The sequence below is a fragment of the Pituophis catenifer genome, unplaced genomic scaffold, assembly GCF_029215685.1.
Source record: "Pituophis catenifer annectens isolate HBS135680 unplaced genomic scaffold, rPitCat1.0.hap2 SCAF_18, whole genome shotgun sequence".
Taxonomy (NCBI): Eukaryota; Metazoa; Chordata; class Lepidosauria; order Squamata; family Colubridae; genus Pituophis; species Pituophis catenifer.
Window position 1 is genome coordinate 3,300,892 of NW_027256898.1, and position 15,441 is coordinate 3,316,332.

General features: G+C 45.6%; 1 protein-coding gene across 1 annotated transcript; it reads left to right on the top strand.

Moving 5' to 3' along the window:
- The first annotated feature begins 330 nt into the window (after positions 1–330).
- On the top strand, positions 331–14,205 carry SLC35E2B (solute carrier family 35 member E2B). The gene is made up of 9 exons (XM_070956004.1): positions 331–385; positions 5,113–5,590; positions 6,360–6,495; positions 7,388–7,515; positions 8,513–8,633; positions 8,830–8,883; positions 9,346–9,418; positions 10,650–10,795; positions 11,823–14,205. Exons 2-9 carry the CDS (start codon positions 5,242–5,244, stop codon positions 12,073–12,075), a joined length of 1,260 nt encoding a protein of 419 aa, XP_070812105.1. The 5' UTR covers positions 331–385; positions 5,113–5,241; the 3' UTR covers positions 12,076–14,205.
- The last annotated feature ends 1,236 nt before the right edge of the window (positions 14,206–15,441 follow it).

A 15,441-nucleotide genomic window follows, 5' to 3' on the forward strand; every position in this document is an offset into this window, starting at 1 on the left:
GATAGATAATAAATACTCCAGCCTCATCTTTCCATAAGGGGCATTTCTCAAAAAAGGAAATTGCATTTGGGAATCCCTCAGATTTATTCTTTTCCTTACAGGGGAATGTGAGTCACCCCCAAAGGATTGGCATTTTACGCATGCTCAAGAGAGTCCTCATCACACGCAAGTTAAATCTGACCTATGCCTGGCTCTGAGTGGTGTCTGAAATTAGTAATTTCTCTCTTGTCTTTTTTCTTTTCCTCCTCCTCGCTTCTGGCTTGCTCCGCCCTGCCAAAGGAGGAGCAGATTGTGCGAACAGGCCCACCTCCCTGACTGATGGAGGTAGCCCCGGTGATGGCTGCGGAAGAAGAGGACAGGAGGATCTGTCAGAGAACAGAGGCAGGTGTGTTTGTGTGCAGGGCAATCCGGGCAACAATTGTGTTGCTCTGCATTGCACGTAGGGGGATAATTTGCAGTTGTGGTTTGAAAGAGCTGTTCTGGAGACATTTGACAAGCTGACCTTTTCTGCAAGAAAGGAATCGATTTAGAATTGGATATCGTTCATTGTTGGTGTGGGCTGTATTATAGTTATTTGTTCATCAAATTAATACCTTTGACAAAGAGGCTTCGTGGGGAAGACGGTTGAATTTTGTTCCCGCCGAGAAAAGCAAATGGAGTAGCCTGAATTACCATCAAGATCTAGACAGAAGATAGTTTGGAAATCATCTGAACGGATTCCTTTTTTTTTTTTTAACAATTGTTTTACAAGTAGGAATATAATGTGAATCACCGTGGCATAAATCTTCGTGGTCTGCTAATGCTAAGCCCAGTTAGATTCAGGAGGAAACCCAGAAAATTGAATTGATTTGTCCAAACTTTTCATCATTTATGAATAAACCTGTGTTGTATCTTTAATGACTTTGATCAGGTAAGAGATTTATAGTAAGGGACGGGTTGATTAAAATATAGCTTGTATATCATTATGGCTGGGTTACTGTACGGTATTCAAAAAAATTAGAAGAGCCATATGCAATTGTATTTTTGTTTATTTTCTGTGTTCCGGCGTATGTGCACATTTGATTCTTTCTGTACCAGGACTATGAAATTGACAGTGTTTTGTGTACACATCCCCAAATACAACAATTTCACTGTTAGTTGTGCATGAAATTTAAATGAATTCATAGTAACTGATGAGAGTTGTTATCATGTTATCTTTAATGATATTAAGTAACAGAAGAAGATTAAAAGGTTTCCCTTATCACCAGCTCTGGCCTAAAAAGAAATCATTCTTGATCAGTTTACTTTTGATGCTTTCAAGGCTTGGAAATCCCCATGAAAACAAAGGCAGTACTTTTTCAGCTCTTTCATCACATATGTTCAATTTTTTTTTCCCCAAGGGCAGAGCTGGCTGCACAAAGGATCTTCATTTTGGCAAGTACCTTTGTACACCTGGACGTAAGGAAAGATAATGCACAGGGGAGGAAGCGCCGTCTCAAACCAGAGAATCAAAATGCTGCCGGTTTTTAGTCTCTCAGTACTTGTGGTTTTGATGTTGAAGGATGTGGTCGCACGCCTTGAAAACAGGCAGTTTTCAAAATTAGCAAAAGGTTTCCTGGGTTGAGGGGTCCTTGGTGGTCTCTGAGATTGGTTGTTTTCTTGCAGATGTTTAGAATAGAATAGAATAGAATAGAATAGAATAGAATAGAATAGAATAGAATAGAATAGAATAGAATAGAATAGAATAGAATAACAGAGTGGGAAGGGACCTTGGAGGTCTTCTAGTCCAACCCCCTGCTTAGGCAGGAAACCCTACACCACTTCAGACAAATGGTTATCCAACCTCTTCTTTAAAAACTTCCAGTGTTGGAGCATTCACAACTTCTGGAGGCAAGTGGTTCCACGGATTAATTGTTCTCGTTTGACAGGAAATTTCTCTTTAGTTCTAAGTTGCTTCTCTCCTTTATTAGTTTCCACCCATTGCTTCTTGTCCTGCCCTCAGGTGCTTCGGAGAATAGCTTGACTCCCTCTTCTTTGGGGCAGCCCCTGAGATATCGGAACACTGCTATCGTGTCTCCCTTGGTCCTTCTTTTCATTAAACTAGACATACCCAGTTCCTGCAACCATTCTTCATATGTTTTAGCCTCCAGTCCCCTAATCGTCTTGGTTGCTCTTCTCTGCACTCTTTCTAGAGAGTCTCCACATCTTTTTTACATCGTGGCGACCAAAACTGGATGCCGGATTCCAAGTGTGGCCTTACCAAGGCCTTATAAAGTGGTATCAACACTTCACGTGATCTTGATTCTATCCCTCTGTTGATGCAGCCTAGAACTGGGTTGGCTTTTTTGGCAGCTGCTGCACACGGCTGGCTCCTATTTAAATGATTGTCCACTAGGACTCCAAGATCCCTCTCACAATTACTACTGTTGAGCGAGGTACCACAGATATGGTACCTGTGCATTTTGGTTTTTCTTGCCTAAATGTAGAACCTTCCTTTTTTTCCACCGTTGAATTTTATTTTGTTAGATAGCCCCCAATGCTCAAGTCTGTCAAGATCCTTTTGTATCTTGAGCCTATTTTCTGGAGTGTCGGCTATTCCTGCCAGCTTGGTGTCATCTGCAAATTTGATGAATTCCCCATCTATTTATTTATTTATTATATTTCTATACCGCCTTTCTCCCGTAGGACTCAAGGCGGCGTACAGTCAAGAAAAATATAGATACACAAACATCATAAAATTTGCTAATTAAAATTATTATTATAACATAGTTTGGCCCAATTAAATAGAACCTAAAATTAGATAACATTTTAAAAACGTTCACATGTTCGTATGTTCCTCTTCGTCCAAGTCATTGATGGAGATATTGAAGAGTACTGGGCCTAAAACAGAGCTTTTTTAAAACGGAGTTTCATTACCCAAGTAGGTAACATCATCAATGCTAGAAGGGAGCAGGGTTTGCTAAAGGACTTAACACTGGATTTGACTGGATTGAACTGTATATAACCAGAGAGCAAACCCTTCTCCCTCCTAGCACTGAGTAATGAAACATTTTCAAGGAAACAACCAAGCTCAGGGACCCCTCATTTCAACCCTGAGCCCCAAATATTCTCCTTTATTAGTTTGCTGCGTTGCCAGATGTTGTCTATATAATTTCTGGTAGAATAAATATGAAGCCTCTTGATTTTTGGGTAAGCACAGACTGCTCCTTTCACCTTGAGTTAGAAAGCAGAAGCTTTTTACAGCCTGAATCATTTTAAATGGAATTCATTGTGGGAGAGAAAATGCTTTATATACAGCATATCTTACATAAACCTTTTGCTGGCTTTTTAAACAAGTGTTTGTTACAGCCACGTTATTATAACGTGGTTTTTTTTTTTTTAGTTTTTTTTTTTTCTTTCTTTTCAGCAAGGCGAATCCAGTGTGGCTGGATTCCCAGCCTTGTTTTTAATTTTTATTTTTCCATCCAATCTCATTCGGGGCCAAGTGCGAGCGCCTTTAAAACACTTTGATGTTAAACTTTGAACTTGGCTTATCAATCTGCCCTCTGCCCCAGGGAGCCGTTGGCGTGATGCCCACCCAATCTAATAGATGTTAACAATGCCCTATCTTCCTTTGCCATCTATTTTATTTCTCTCCGCTTGTTTGCTTCTTAACAGCCTCTCTGTTCGAGCTGCCTGCTTTCTTGGGAGGGAGAATGAAAAATAAACGTCTCGTTGGATTTCATTGCAACCGAATTGCCATTATCACTGTTAACGGTGATGCCGAGTGCACGAGACATTAGGTGGCCTGATTTTGACGGAAAACCTGTTTTGGCAATTGCAAAACTGCTCCCTTTTTTTGATGTCCTTTTCTTAGAACTTGGGTGGAAGTTTTATTTTTTTGGCAGGGATGGGCCTTGAAAAACGTGGCACCAGATTATAGCTTGATGTCTGACCTCTCTCTCCTAACCATTTGACTCCCGGCCAGGCAAACCGATTTTAGCTTGTTGAGGCATCTCTTTTCTTGGCTCCGTTTTTCGTGGGTTTTGTGGGAGAAGCCAGGATTCCCCCAGGGTTGAATATCTGCTGCTCTACCAATCCATTTTTTTTGAAGCTGCAGGAAGGGTTTGGGGGGAAGTTTAGAACAGGATTTCTGCAGACGGCGGGCAAGGGGTGACGTGGATTGGGTAAAAAAAAAAAAGTCTGGTTTAATTGACAGGTGACTCTCTTTGAAGGAGAACTCCAATGCTTCATGTGGCAACTTGTTCCACTGGCTGACAAGCTTGGAGGTTTCCCTCCTGATGTCCAGCCAGAATTGTCTTTTTTGTTCAGGGTCTTGGTTAGTTCAGCCCTTGGAGAAGAAATCCCCTCCTTCTGTCTGATGACCCCTCTTTTCTTTCTCAAAAGAGCGCCCCCCCCAAGATTCAACAGACAGAATTCCACAGGGAATGCCAGTTTGGCGAACCTCAGAACTCAGTTTACTTTGTTCAGACTCTGATTTCCAAACTTATTTTTTTTTCTTTTTTCATCCTTCCTTCCTTCCTTCCTTCCTTCCTTCCTTCCTTCCTTCCTTCCTTCCTTCCTCCCTCCTTTCCTTTCTTCCTCCCTTGCTTCTCCCTCCCTCCCTCCCTCTTTCCTTTCTCCCTCCCTCCCTCCCTCTCTCCTTTCCTTTCTTCCTCCCTTGTGCCTTCCTTCCTCCCTCCCTCCTTCTTTCCTTCCTCCCTCCCTCCCTTGTTCGTTCTTTCTTTCCTCCCTCCCTCCCCCTTCTTTCCTTCCTCCTGCCCTCCCTTGTTCCTTCTTTCTTTTCTTCCTCCCTCCCCCTTCTTTCCTTCCTCCCACCCTCCCTTCTTCCTTCTTTCCTCCCTCTCCCCTTCTTTCCTTCCGCCCGCCCTCCCTTGTTCATTCTTTCTTTCCTCCCTTCCTCCTTCTTTTCTTCCTTCCTCCCTCCCTCCTTCTTTCTTTCCTCCCTTGCTCACTCCCTTGCTCCTTCCTTCCTCCCTTTCTCCTTCTTTACTCCCTCCCTCCCTCTTTACTCCCTCCCTCCCTCCTTTCCTTCTTTCCTTCCTTCTTCCCTCCCTCCTTTCCTTTCTTCCTCCCTCCCTCTCTTGCTCCTTCCTTCCTTCCTTCCTTCCTTCCTTCCTTCCTTCCTTCCAGACAACGGAGCAACGTGTGACCAAATGCACCTGAAGCTCTTCGCAAGCCAAGGGAATTTGGAGGGCCCCTCCGCTGAAGTCCGAGGGCTCCGCTTTGGCAGTTGAGCGTCGGGCCTCACTTCCCCCGAACATGGCCACCCTAAGCGGCAGCTCCACTTTGGACCCGTCCAGCTCCGGCCCTTCCACCTCCCTCGTTTTGCCTCTGTTGGATGACAAACCCAAAGCGAAAAACCTCTTCCAGTTTGGCTCCCTCTTCCATAGCCGGAGCGAACGCTTCGTCATCGCCCGGAGCGACAGCGTGCCGGAAGAGAATGTCCTGAAAATCACCATCACGGAGACCACCGTTATCGAGTCGGACCTGGGCATCTGGAGTTCTTACGCCCTCACCTACCTCACTCTCTGGTTCTTCTTCAGCTTTTGCACTCTTTTCCTGAATAAGTACATCCTGTCACTGCTGGAAGGGGAACCGAGTATGTTAGGTAAGTGACCCATCTGGTAAGATTGCAAGATGATGATGATGATGATTATTGTTATTATTAATTAAATTTGTATGCCACCCCTCTCCGAAGATTCAGGGCGGCTCACAATGCATTTAAAATCATTATAAAAAATATTTAAACATTAAAAACATTAAAAAAACTCATTCACACCATTCATGGCCGGATCTCGCCGGATCGCAAGAGCGAGATCAACGGCCCCAGGCCTGCCAGAAGAGCCAGGTCTTCACCGCTTTTCGGAAGGCCAATAGGGTGGGGATGGTCCGGATCTCAGGAGATAACTGGTTCCAGAGAGCTGGGGCAGCCACAGAGAAGGCCCTCCCCCACGGGCCCGCCAGCCAGCATTGTTTAGCTGACAGGACCCGGAGGAGACCAACTCTCTGGGATCTTACCGGTCTCTGGGAGCTATGCGATAGAAGGCGGTCTCGAAGATAACATGGCCCTGAGCCATGTAGGGCTTTAAAGGTAATAACCAACACCTTGAATTCTGCCCGGAGACCAATAGGGAGCCAGTGCAGCTCGTCGAGAATTGGTGTAATGTGGGTGTACCTAGGTGCACCCACAACAGCTCGCGCGGCTGCGTTCTGGACCAACTGGATCAGATTTGTTTCCCTTGCCGTATACGTGTATAGCAATAGCAATAGCACTTATATACCGCTTTACAAGGGGTATATACAACCGCTCTCTAAGCGGTTGACGGAGTCACTTTTCGCCCCGGTATCCTAATTTTAGGCACCTCTCTTTCTTCCAGGTGCTGTTCAAATGCTTTCCACCACCTTCATTGGCTGCATCAAAATGTTTGTCCCCTGCTGTCTTTATCAGCACAAGACTCGTCTCTCCTACCCTCCGAATTTCATCATGATTATGCTTTTCGTTGGCCTGATGCGGTAAGGCCTGGGCACACATTTGGAGAAACTGAGTCACTTCTTCACTGGTGGATGCCTGTCTTTCTTGCCCCCCCCCACAAATCCAAATCAGTGTGTCCCGTCCCCCCAGGAGAAAACTTGTTATTATTTTTTTTTTATAATATTAGCGTTTTTGGAGGAATCCTCTGAGACAAACATTGGAGAATTTCCTTTAAAAAAAAAAAAAATTAATCTGCTTTTGCATTAACTTTTTTAAAAAGCCAGTTTTCTCCAACTTCGAGTTTTTCAGATGCTTCCGGATTACATCTCTATAATTCGCTATATAGATCAACTGGAAAAAAATAGATTTAATAAAACTGGATAAAACTAAAGTCTTCCATTTCTACCCTGTTTCCCCCAAAATAAGACCTCCCCTGATAATAAGGCCAATCGGGCTTTTGAGCGCATGACAATAAGGCCAAGCGCTTATTTCAGGGTTCAAAAAAATATAAGACAGGGTTTTATTTTCTGGGAAACACGGTAGACAGATAGATAGATAGATAGATAGATAGATAGATAGATAGATAGATAGATAGATAGATATGGGTGGGTGAGTGGATGGATGGATGGATGGATGGATAGATAGATAGATAGATAGATAGATAGATAGATAGATACCCTGTTTCCCCCAAAATAAAACATCCCCTGATAATAAGCCCAATCAAGCTTTTGAGCGCATGGCAGTAAGGCCAAGCACTTATTTCAGGGTTCAAAAAAATATAAGGCAGGGTCTTATTTTCGGGGAAACACGGTAACAGCTCTGTTTTTCTTCCGGAAACGTTTTGGGGGTGAACGAAGAAAATAGGTTTGCTTGGTGTTTTGGCTGCTGCAAAGTTAAACTGCCTCTCCCCCCCCCCCCTTTGCTGCTTCTCAGGTTTGCAACCGTGGTTTTGGGGCTTGTCAGTTTGAAGAACGTGGCCGTTTCCTTTGCCGAGACGGTGAAAAGCTCAGCACCCATTTTTACCGTTATTATGTCGCGCATGATTTTAGGAGAATACACCGGTACGTTTCTCTCTCTCTCCCCCTTCCCTCTCTCTCTCTTGCTCTCCCTCCTTTCCTTCTCTCTCTCTTTCTGTTTCTCTCTCTCCTCCTCTCTCTTTCCCTCCCTCCCTCCCTCTTTTTCTGTTTTTCTCTTTCTCATCCCTCTCCCTCCCTCCTTCCCCCTCTCTCTTTTCCTCCCTCCCTCCGTCTCTCTTTTTCTGTTTCTCTCTCTCTCCCTCTCTTTCTCTCTTTCCCTCTCTCCCTCCTTCCCTCTCTTTTTCTGTTTTTCTCTTTCTCCTCCCACTCCCTCCCTCCTTCCCTCTCTCTCTTTCCCTCCCTGTCCCTCCTTCCTTCATCTCTTTCTCTCCCTCCCTCTCCCCCTCCCTGCCCCCCCCCTCTCTCCACCTCATAAGGTTGTAGTTGTGGGGAAAATAGGAGGAGGAATATATGTTGGATATATCTGTAGCCCTTGGTTGGGTTATTCTTAAAAACAATAAAGGCGGAACACAAACGAATAAAGCACATTATTCAGCCCTTCAGGGGGTGCGAAGGAGACCACTTTTCAACCTCCCTAAATCTCGGACCGCAAGTCAAATTGGCTGTCAGGTTTCGACAAACAAAGCCTTTGAAGGAAAACTATTTATTAAGCACGACATTCTAAAATCCGACTCCATCGAAGCCAACACTGACTTCCAGACCCAAACCCCTCCCTTTCCGTTCCCCACTCCCCTGCGCTCATTGGCCATCTTCCAAGTCATTCTACCCCTAATCTACTGCTCCAGCTCAAAGGAATTTCCCCCCTCCCATCCCATCTCCTAGGGGATATTATCTCCAGGGAAAATAAGTAGGTGAAAAGTCAAACGCCCCTTTCCAGACGCCTCCGCTTCTCCTTCTTATGTCAGCACTAGAGTAAATGCAGCTTGAAGTGCTGACATCGGCCAGGAGTCTTTTAACTGGCTGCTGTTTCTACGCTTCTGTTCCTTTGTTCCCTTCTGATTTGTGTCCCAAATTGTCCCAGGGCTGTTCGTGAATCTCTCTCTGGTCCCCGTGATGGGCGGGCTGGCCTTGTGCACGGCGACCGAACTGAGTTTCAACATCCTCGGCTTCTCGGCGGCCTTGTCGACGAACATTATGGACTGGTAGGCATCGCGGAAGCTCAAAAGCAGGAGGCGTGAAGGGGAAATTTGCTTAAAGGGGCTCAGCTGACCTTGGAAACATCTGCAGAGTTATTTTTAGTCGTTCTGGGCAGTCCTTCCCCTTTGCTCTTGGTTATTTCCGTTCAAACTTTGAAATGAATGTCGCTTCTTTCTCCTTTTTTTTTTTTTTTTTTTGCAGTTTGCAGAACGTTTTCTCCAAAAAGCTGCTGAGTGGGGACAAATACCGTTTCTCGTAAGTATCTGGTCATTTAAAAGCTTTGCACGATTTAACAGAAGCTTTGGGAGTGGGTGCGGTGGGCCTAGAGGTGGAGCTCTCGCCTCACAAATTAGGAGGCCGTGGGTTCGATCCTATGGAGAGGCAGGTATTTCTCTCTCTCTCGGCACAATGAGACTATATCTGCTGAACAAAACTCCGCCCTGGTGATAGGAAGGGCATCCGGCCAGTAAAAAAACACTCTGCTAGCTCCATTCAGTTGCCCAGACTCCACCCCGCAAAAGATTATGGGGTCATTAAAAGGAGATGATGATGATTTAACAGAAGCTTAGCTTCTCCTCCGCTCCGAGGGACCTACATTAATTTCCTCGAGTGACCCTTCAAGTCCCCAGAATAATTGTTTCATTCACTTCATTCATTCCTTTTCGTCCCCCTCTCCTTTTTTTTTTTTTTTTCCTTTCTTTTTCTTTTCTTTTGCAGGGCTCCTGAGCTTCAGTTCTACACTAGCGCAGCTGCTGTGATCATGCTTATTCCGGCTTGGGTCTTTTTCATGGTGAGATATCCCCCCCACACACACACACACACCGTTTGGGAATGAGGTGGCATGTTGCTGTTTGTCAAACAGGCCACACCTGAGGTTCTGTCTTGTAGTGTAGAAATTCAGATTTGGGGAATGGTGTGAATGGTTGCAAGTCACAAGCTGACATTCGGCAGGTGGGGCCCAAACTGAGTGGAACAGGCATTTTTCTCTTTTCTGACTGTTTTTTTTTTTTGCTCAGGCGTTCTTTCCTTCCTTCCTTCTACCCTCCCTCCATCTCTCCCTTCCTTCCTTCTCCATTTTTCCTGTTCTCATCTATCTATCTACCTACCTTCCTTCCCCTTTTTACCTGGCCTCATCTTCCTTCCTTCCTTCCTTCCTTCCTTCCTTCCTTCCTTCCTTCCTTCCTTCCTTCCTTCCTTCCTCCTTGCCTCTTTCTCTCCCTTCCTTCCTTCCCCTTTTCCCATTCTCTCCTTCCTTCCTTTCTTCCTTCCTTCCTTCTCCATTTTTCCTGTTCTCATCTACCTACCTACCTTCCTTCCTTCCCCCTTTTACCTGTTCTCATCTTCCTTCCTTCCTTCCTCCCTCCCTCCCTCCTTTCTCTCCCTTCCTTCCTTTCCCTTTACCTGTTCTCTCCTTCCTTCCTCCCTCCCTCCCTGCCTCCCTCTCTCCCTTCCTTCCTTTCCCTTTTCCTGTTCTCTCCTTCCTCCCTCCCTCTCCCTCTCCCTCCCTGCCTCCCTCTCTCCCTTCCTTCCACTTTTCCCATTCTCTACTTCCTTCCTTCCTCCCTCCCTCCCTCCCTTCCTTCCTTCTCTCTCTACCTCTCTGCTCCTCCGTTCCTCCATTCATTCTTGCATCCTTACTGCATCTCTCCCATCTCTTTCTCCTCATCTCTTTTTTTTTCCTTTCTCCCACTCTTTCCTTTTTTTCCCTTTCTCCTTTCTGCTCCTTCCAGCCACCTGCTGGGAGGAGGGGGAAAACGTCCCTCTTGATCGACATACCTATCTGCTTGTAAACGACGTAACGCTCAGCTTCGTATTGCCAGCCCCATGTCAATAAAGGGTTGCTTCATTCAGCACTCCCACGGCCTTTCGTGCCATACGACGTAAAATTGGGGGAAAACAGGGCAGAAAACTCTGCTAGGCATTCCAGAAGGATCTCAAATTGAGCTCCTGGCGCTGCCTCCCTTTTAACCTCCTGCCCTCTCCTTCCCTTCTGTTTCGTTCCTTCTCTTCCCGCCTGAAAGGATATGCCGGTGATCGGGAAAAGTGGGCGGAGTTTCCAGTACAACCAGGACATTGTGGTGTTGCTCCTGATGGACGGAGTGCTGTTCCACCTCCAAAGCGTCACCGCTTACGCGTTGATGGGCAAGATTTCCCCCGTAACTTTCAGGTAAAAAAAACAAACGAAACCCAGAAATACCATAGGGGTCATCATCCGATAAGAAGCAAGCAGAGTGGCGCGGTGGCCTAGAGGCGGAGCTCTCGCCTCACAATCAGGAGGCTGTGAGTTCGATCCTAGGTAGAGGCATTGTGCCCTCTCTGTGGGCACAATGAGAAATATATCTGCTGAACAAAACTCCGAGCTGGCAACAGGAAAGGCATCCGGCCATTCAACACTCTGCTAGCTCCATTCAGTTGCCCAGACTCCACCCCGCGAGGGATGATGGATAAATGATGATGATGATAATCTGATAAGAAGCTCCTTTATTTAGACTAGAATAGAATAACAGAGTGGGAAGGGACCTTGGAGGTCTTCTAGTCCAACCCCCTGCCCAGGCAGGAAACCCTACACCACTTCAGACAAAGGGTTATCCAACCTCTTCTTAAAAATTTCCAGTGTTGGGGCATTCACAACTTGTTCCACTTATTAATTGTTCTAACTGTCAGGAAATTTAGAACTAAGTTCTAAATTGCTTCTCTCCTTGATTAATTTCCACCCATTGCTTCTTGTTCTATCCTCAGGTGTAAATTTACAGGGGGTAAATCTATACCTGAGTGGGTAGATACGCTCATTTCAGGGGTAGATTTACAAGGAAGCCATGGGGCGGCTTCATCTTGGCTGACAAAGGTTTCCGGCTCCCATTTAGCATGGCCTTCCCGATCCTGAGACTCTCTTGGGGCAGCTGGACTACAGCACCCATCATCCCTAGCCATGCCGCAAGGGCTGTAAGCTTGTCTTGTTTTGGCAATGCTGCTTACCATCGTGCAGAGCAGGAGACTTGCAGCCGAAGGATTGCTTCTCTTTTCTCATTTCGTGTATTCACATTTGCAGCAAGTTTTCTGAGGTTCTTTAATTGGGTCTCGATCCAACCAGCATCTCCTCCTATTCCTACTTATTATACACAGGCACCTCCTTGAGTATGAAATCTCTCCCAATTTTTTCTCAGTCTCCTCCTGTTTTCCTGTCCTTCCCACAGCGTGGCCAGCACGGTGAAGCACGCCCTGTCCATCTGGCTCAGCATTATCGTCTTCGGGAACAAGATCACCAGCCTCTCGGCTATCGGGACAGTGCTGGTGATCATCGGAGTCATGCTGTATAACAGAGCCAAGCAGCACCAGCAAGAAACCCTCCAGAATCTGGTGAGAACATCCGCTACCCCCCAACTGTCTCCGGCGATCAAGGAAGACTCCGAGCCCCTCCTCTCCAAAGACTCCCGTCCTTTTGAATGAGACCACCGCCCTAAATTTAGCTACGCAGAAGTTTAAAAGAAGGACATTTTTTTTCTCTCTGTCTCTTGAGTGATCCCCGTCCCCAACCCCAAGGCCCATCCCACTCGTAAGCCGGGGCCTGCTACGATAAGAAAAACGCGGGCGCAGAGACCACAAGCATTGTATGGAAGAGTTCTTCCTAAGACATTTGCGCTCTGCCGTCCATTTTATTCGAAAGTGTCTTGAAAGACACTTTTGGTCCATCATCCATCAGACCGATGTGAAATCCAGCAAAGTTTGCCATTGTCCAAGGTTGCACAAAACAAAAACCCAGCTGATCCAAACTCCCAAAAGCTGGAAAAAAGATCGGCTTCCGGAGTCTCAAAAATCGCCAAATGTCCCTTGTTGGGAGCAGCAGGATCTCACAATCACCAGCGTGCAACTGATCTTCCGTCCTAGGATTTCCTTTGTTAGGTCTGCGTTCCAGATGAAACCTTTCTGAAGTTGTTCTGCTGAGAAGTCATCAGCAATTTTGACCCACAGCAGCCTCTGTCTCGCCTCCAAGCTAAAGTTTCGGCTTCCCCTCTCCCAAGAACGGACCACGTTGACTTGTTTGTGGGGAAGAGCTGAGAAACGTTTTTTGCACAGATGGCAAAGGAGAGGCCGCTTCGATATTTGTTTTATTTTGTTTCCGTCCCGTTGAGGGCTTGCAATAAACCTCAGCCAGCCTTTCGAAATCCGGATGCCCTGCTAATAGCAATCAAGAAGTGATTTGGGGAAAAGGCACGCTAGAGTTTCTAGCTTCTAGCTAGCTAGCTTCTAGCTTCTTTGGAGTTTTAAGACCGGACACATTTGGGATTGTAAAAACGAGGAGAAAAATTGTGCGTTGCGTATTGTCCTGGATCATGTTGGCGTGGGATGCCTCTTAGCAATCAAATTAGCCAAAAAAGCTACTGGAAGAAGAAAATGAAATTTTCACGGAGCCAGAGTTTTAAAACTCGACGCATTCAGGATTGTAAAAAACAAGGAGAAAATTTTCGTTGCGTTTTGTCCAGGATCATGTTGGTGTGGGATGCCTCTTAGCAATCAGATAACCAAAAAAACCCCAACAAACTGCTGGAGAAGGAAATGAGATTTCACAGAGTGAAACCCTCTCAAAATAATGTCTGTAAATCCCATGAGGTGTTTTGGGAAGCTGCCTTTATGTCAGCTCATATCCGTCTTAACTTAGTTTTGCTACTCTGGGACCGCTGAAGTTATTCCTTCCTAGTTCACGACAAATCCATCCACGTCCTTGTGGCTTCGGTATCGATAGCCCAGGACTTGAATTCTGTTCATGTGCTGTTAGCAACTTCCTTGGAAGTAAAAACAACTGAGCTGCTCAGATTCCTGTGAATTGAGCAGCTTAAAGCTGTGAGCCTATATTGACTGTCTGTGCTACAATCCGTCTGAACGAAACGTGGTCAGGTATTCATCGTAGGGGAAAAATAATGTTTACCCTCGGCACGTTAATACGCTTTTAAATTTCAGAGTGGGAAAAAAAAATCACTCCACGTTTCCTGATTTGTCAGCCAGCAGGAACATAAATTGGCTGCCCGACCCCAAATGTTTTACTCTCTTCCTTCCCACCCCCCAGCTCAGCTTTGTTAATCGAAAAAAGGGGTACCGCAAACAATGCTTTCTGTTTAAAGAACAGAACATGAGGAGCGCTTGGACTTTGGATGCAAAATTTCTCAGGCAGAAACAGTCTCCCTGCTGTTTGTCGCTCCAAAACGCCGACATTATTTTCTCTCGTCCTGGGCATACTTGAAAGGCAAACATTTTTTTACAGGTGCTTTGTGTGTCGGGGCCAAAATCGTCCGTATCTCAGATGCCAAGCTAAGACGGCAAAAGAGTTTGGAGGCTGATTTAAGAACGGGTGGTGCTCTTGCTCGCAAGCCACTTGGCATCATTCCGATGACCACTTTAAAAATCTTGACTAGAGACCAATCCTGTGGATAACGTTTCATGACCTGTGTAAGACACAAATCATTTAGGATTTGTTTGGTGTAGGGAGTTTCCCCCCAAAAAAAGAAACTTAATCCAGGTGTAATCTTGTATCTGTTTTCTTCTCGGAAGTCTGCATCAAAACATTAAACGTCACTGAAGGTGCATCTGTTTTTTTTCTCTTTGGTTTATATGAGCATCAACCTGCGTCGTTTTTATAGCGAATAGAATAGAATAACAGAGTTAGAAGGGACCTTGGAGGTCTTCTGGTCCAACCCCCTGCTTAGAACCTGACCAGCAAAGTCAATGGGCAAGCCATATTCACTATGTGACTAATTTAACAACTGCCACTGATTCACTTAACAACTGTGGCAAGAAAGGTCGTAAAATGGGGAGAGGGCACAAAACTCACTGAATATCTGTCTCACTTAGGCACGGAAAATTTGCGCTCAGCTATGGTCGTAAGTCAAGGACTACCAGTGTAATGCTTTAGGCTAGTGTTTTGTCAGCTGTGGCAACTTTGAAATGCGTGGACTAGCCGCTGGGGAATTCTGGGAGTTAGGAGCCCACACATATTGAGCCTCGTATTGAGTACTGCAGGCTACTTCTGCTGACTATCAGCTGCCTGCAATTTGGCAGTTCAAATCCCACCAGGCTCAAGGTTGACTCAGCCTTCTGTCCTTCCAAGGTGGGTCAAATGAGGAGCCAGATTGTTGGGGGCAATAGGCTGACTCTGTAAACCTCTTAGTGGGTAAAATGAACCTTTCTTTCTTTCTTTCTTTCTTTCTTTCTTTCTTTCTTTCTTTCTTTCTTTCTTTCCTTCCTTCCTTCCTTCCTCCCTCCCTCCCTCCCTCCCTCCCTCCCCCCCTTCCTTCCTTCCATCCATTCATTACATCTTCCTTCCTTCCTCCTTCACTATTTCTACTTCCTGCCTTGCCTCCCTCCCTTCCTTCCTTCCCAGTGCTTAGAATGCAATATTGCAGGTTAATTCTGCCCACTGCCAGCAGTTCGATCCTGACCAACTGGCTCAAGGTTGACTCAGCCTTCCGTCCTTCCGAGGTCGATAAAATGAGGACCCAGATTGTTGGGGGCCATAGGGCTGACTCTGTAAACCTCTTAGAGAGGGCTGTAAAAGCACTGTAAAGTGATATATAAGTCTAAGTGCTATTGTATTTTTAAATTGCCAGATTTTTTTTGGGAGGGGGGCATTGTAAATATTTTATTTCGGAGGGTATTTTAAAAGTTTAAAAAGTAGGATTCTTGCAACAGCTTTCTTTGACTAAGTAGCCTAAAGGACAATTCCTGAATTTCTCTGTTTGAGATTTATTGCGAAGTCCTTGGCAAGGGGGGTCGGACACAGGTTAAATCTTCAGAAAATAAGAGTTTATATTAGTTTTTTTA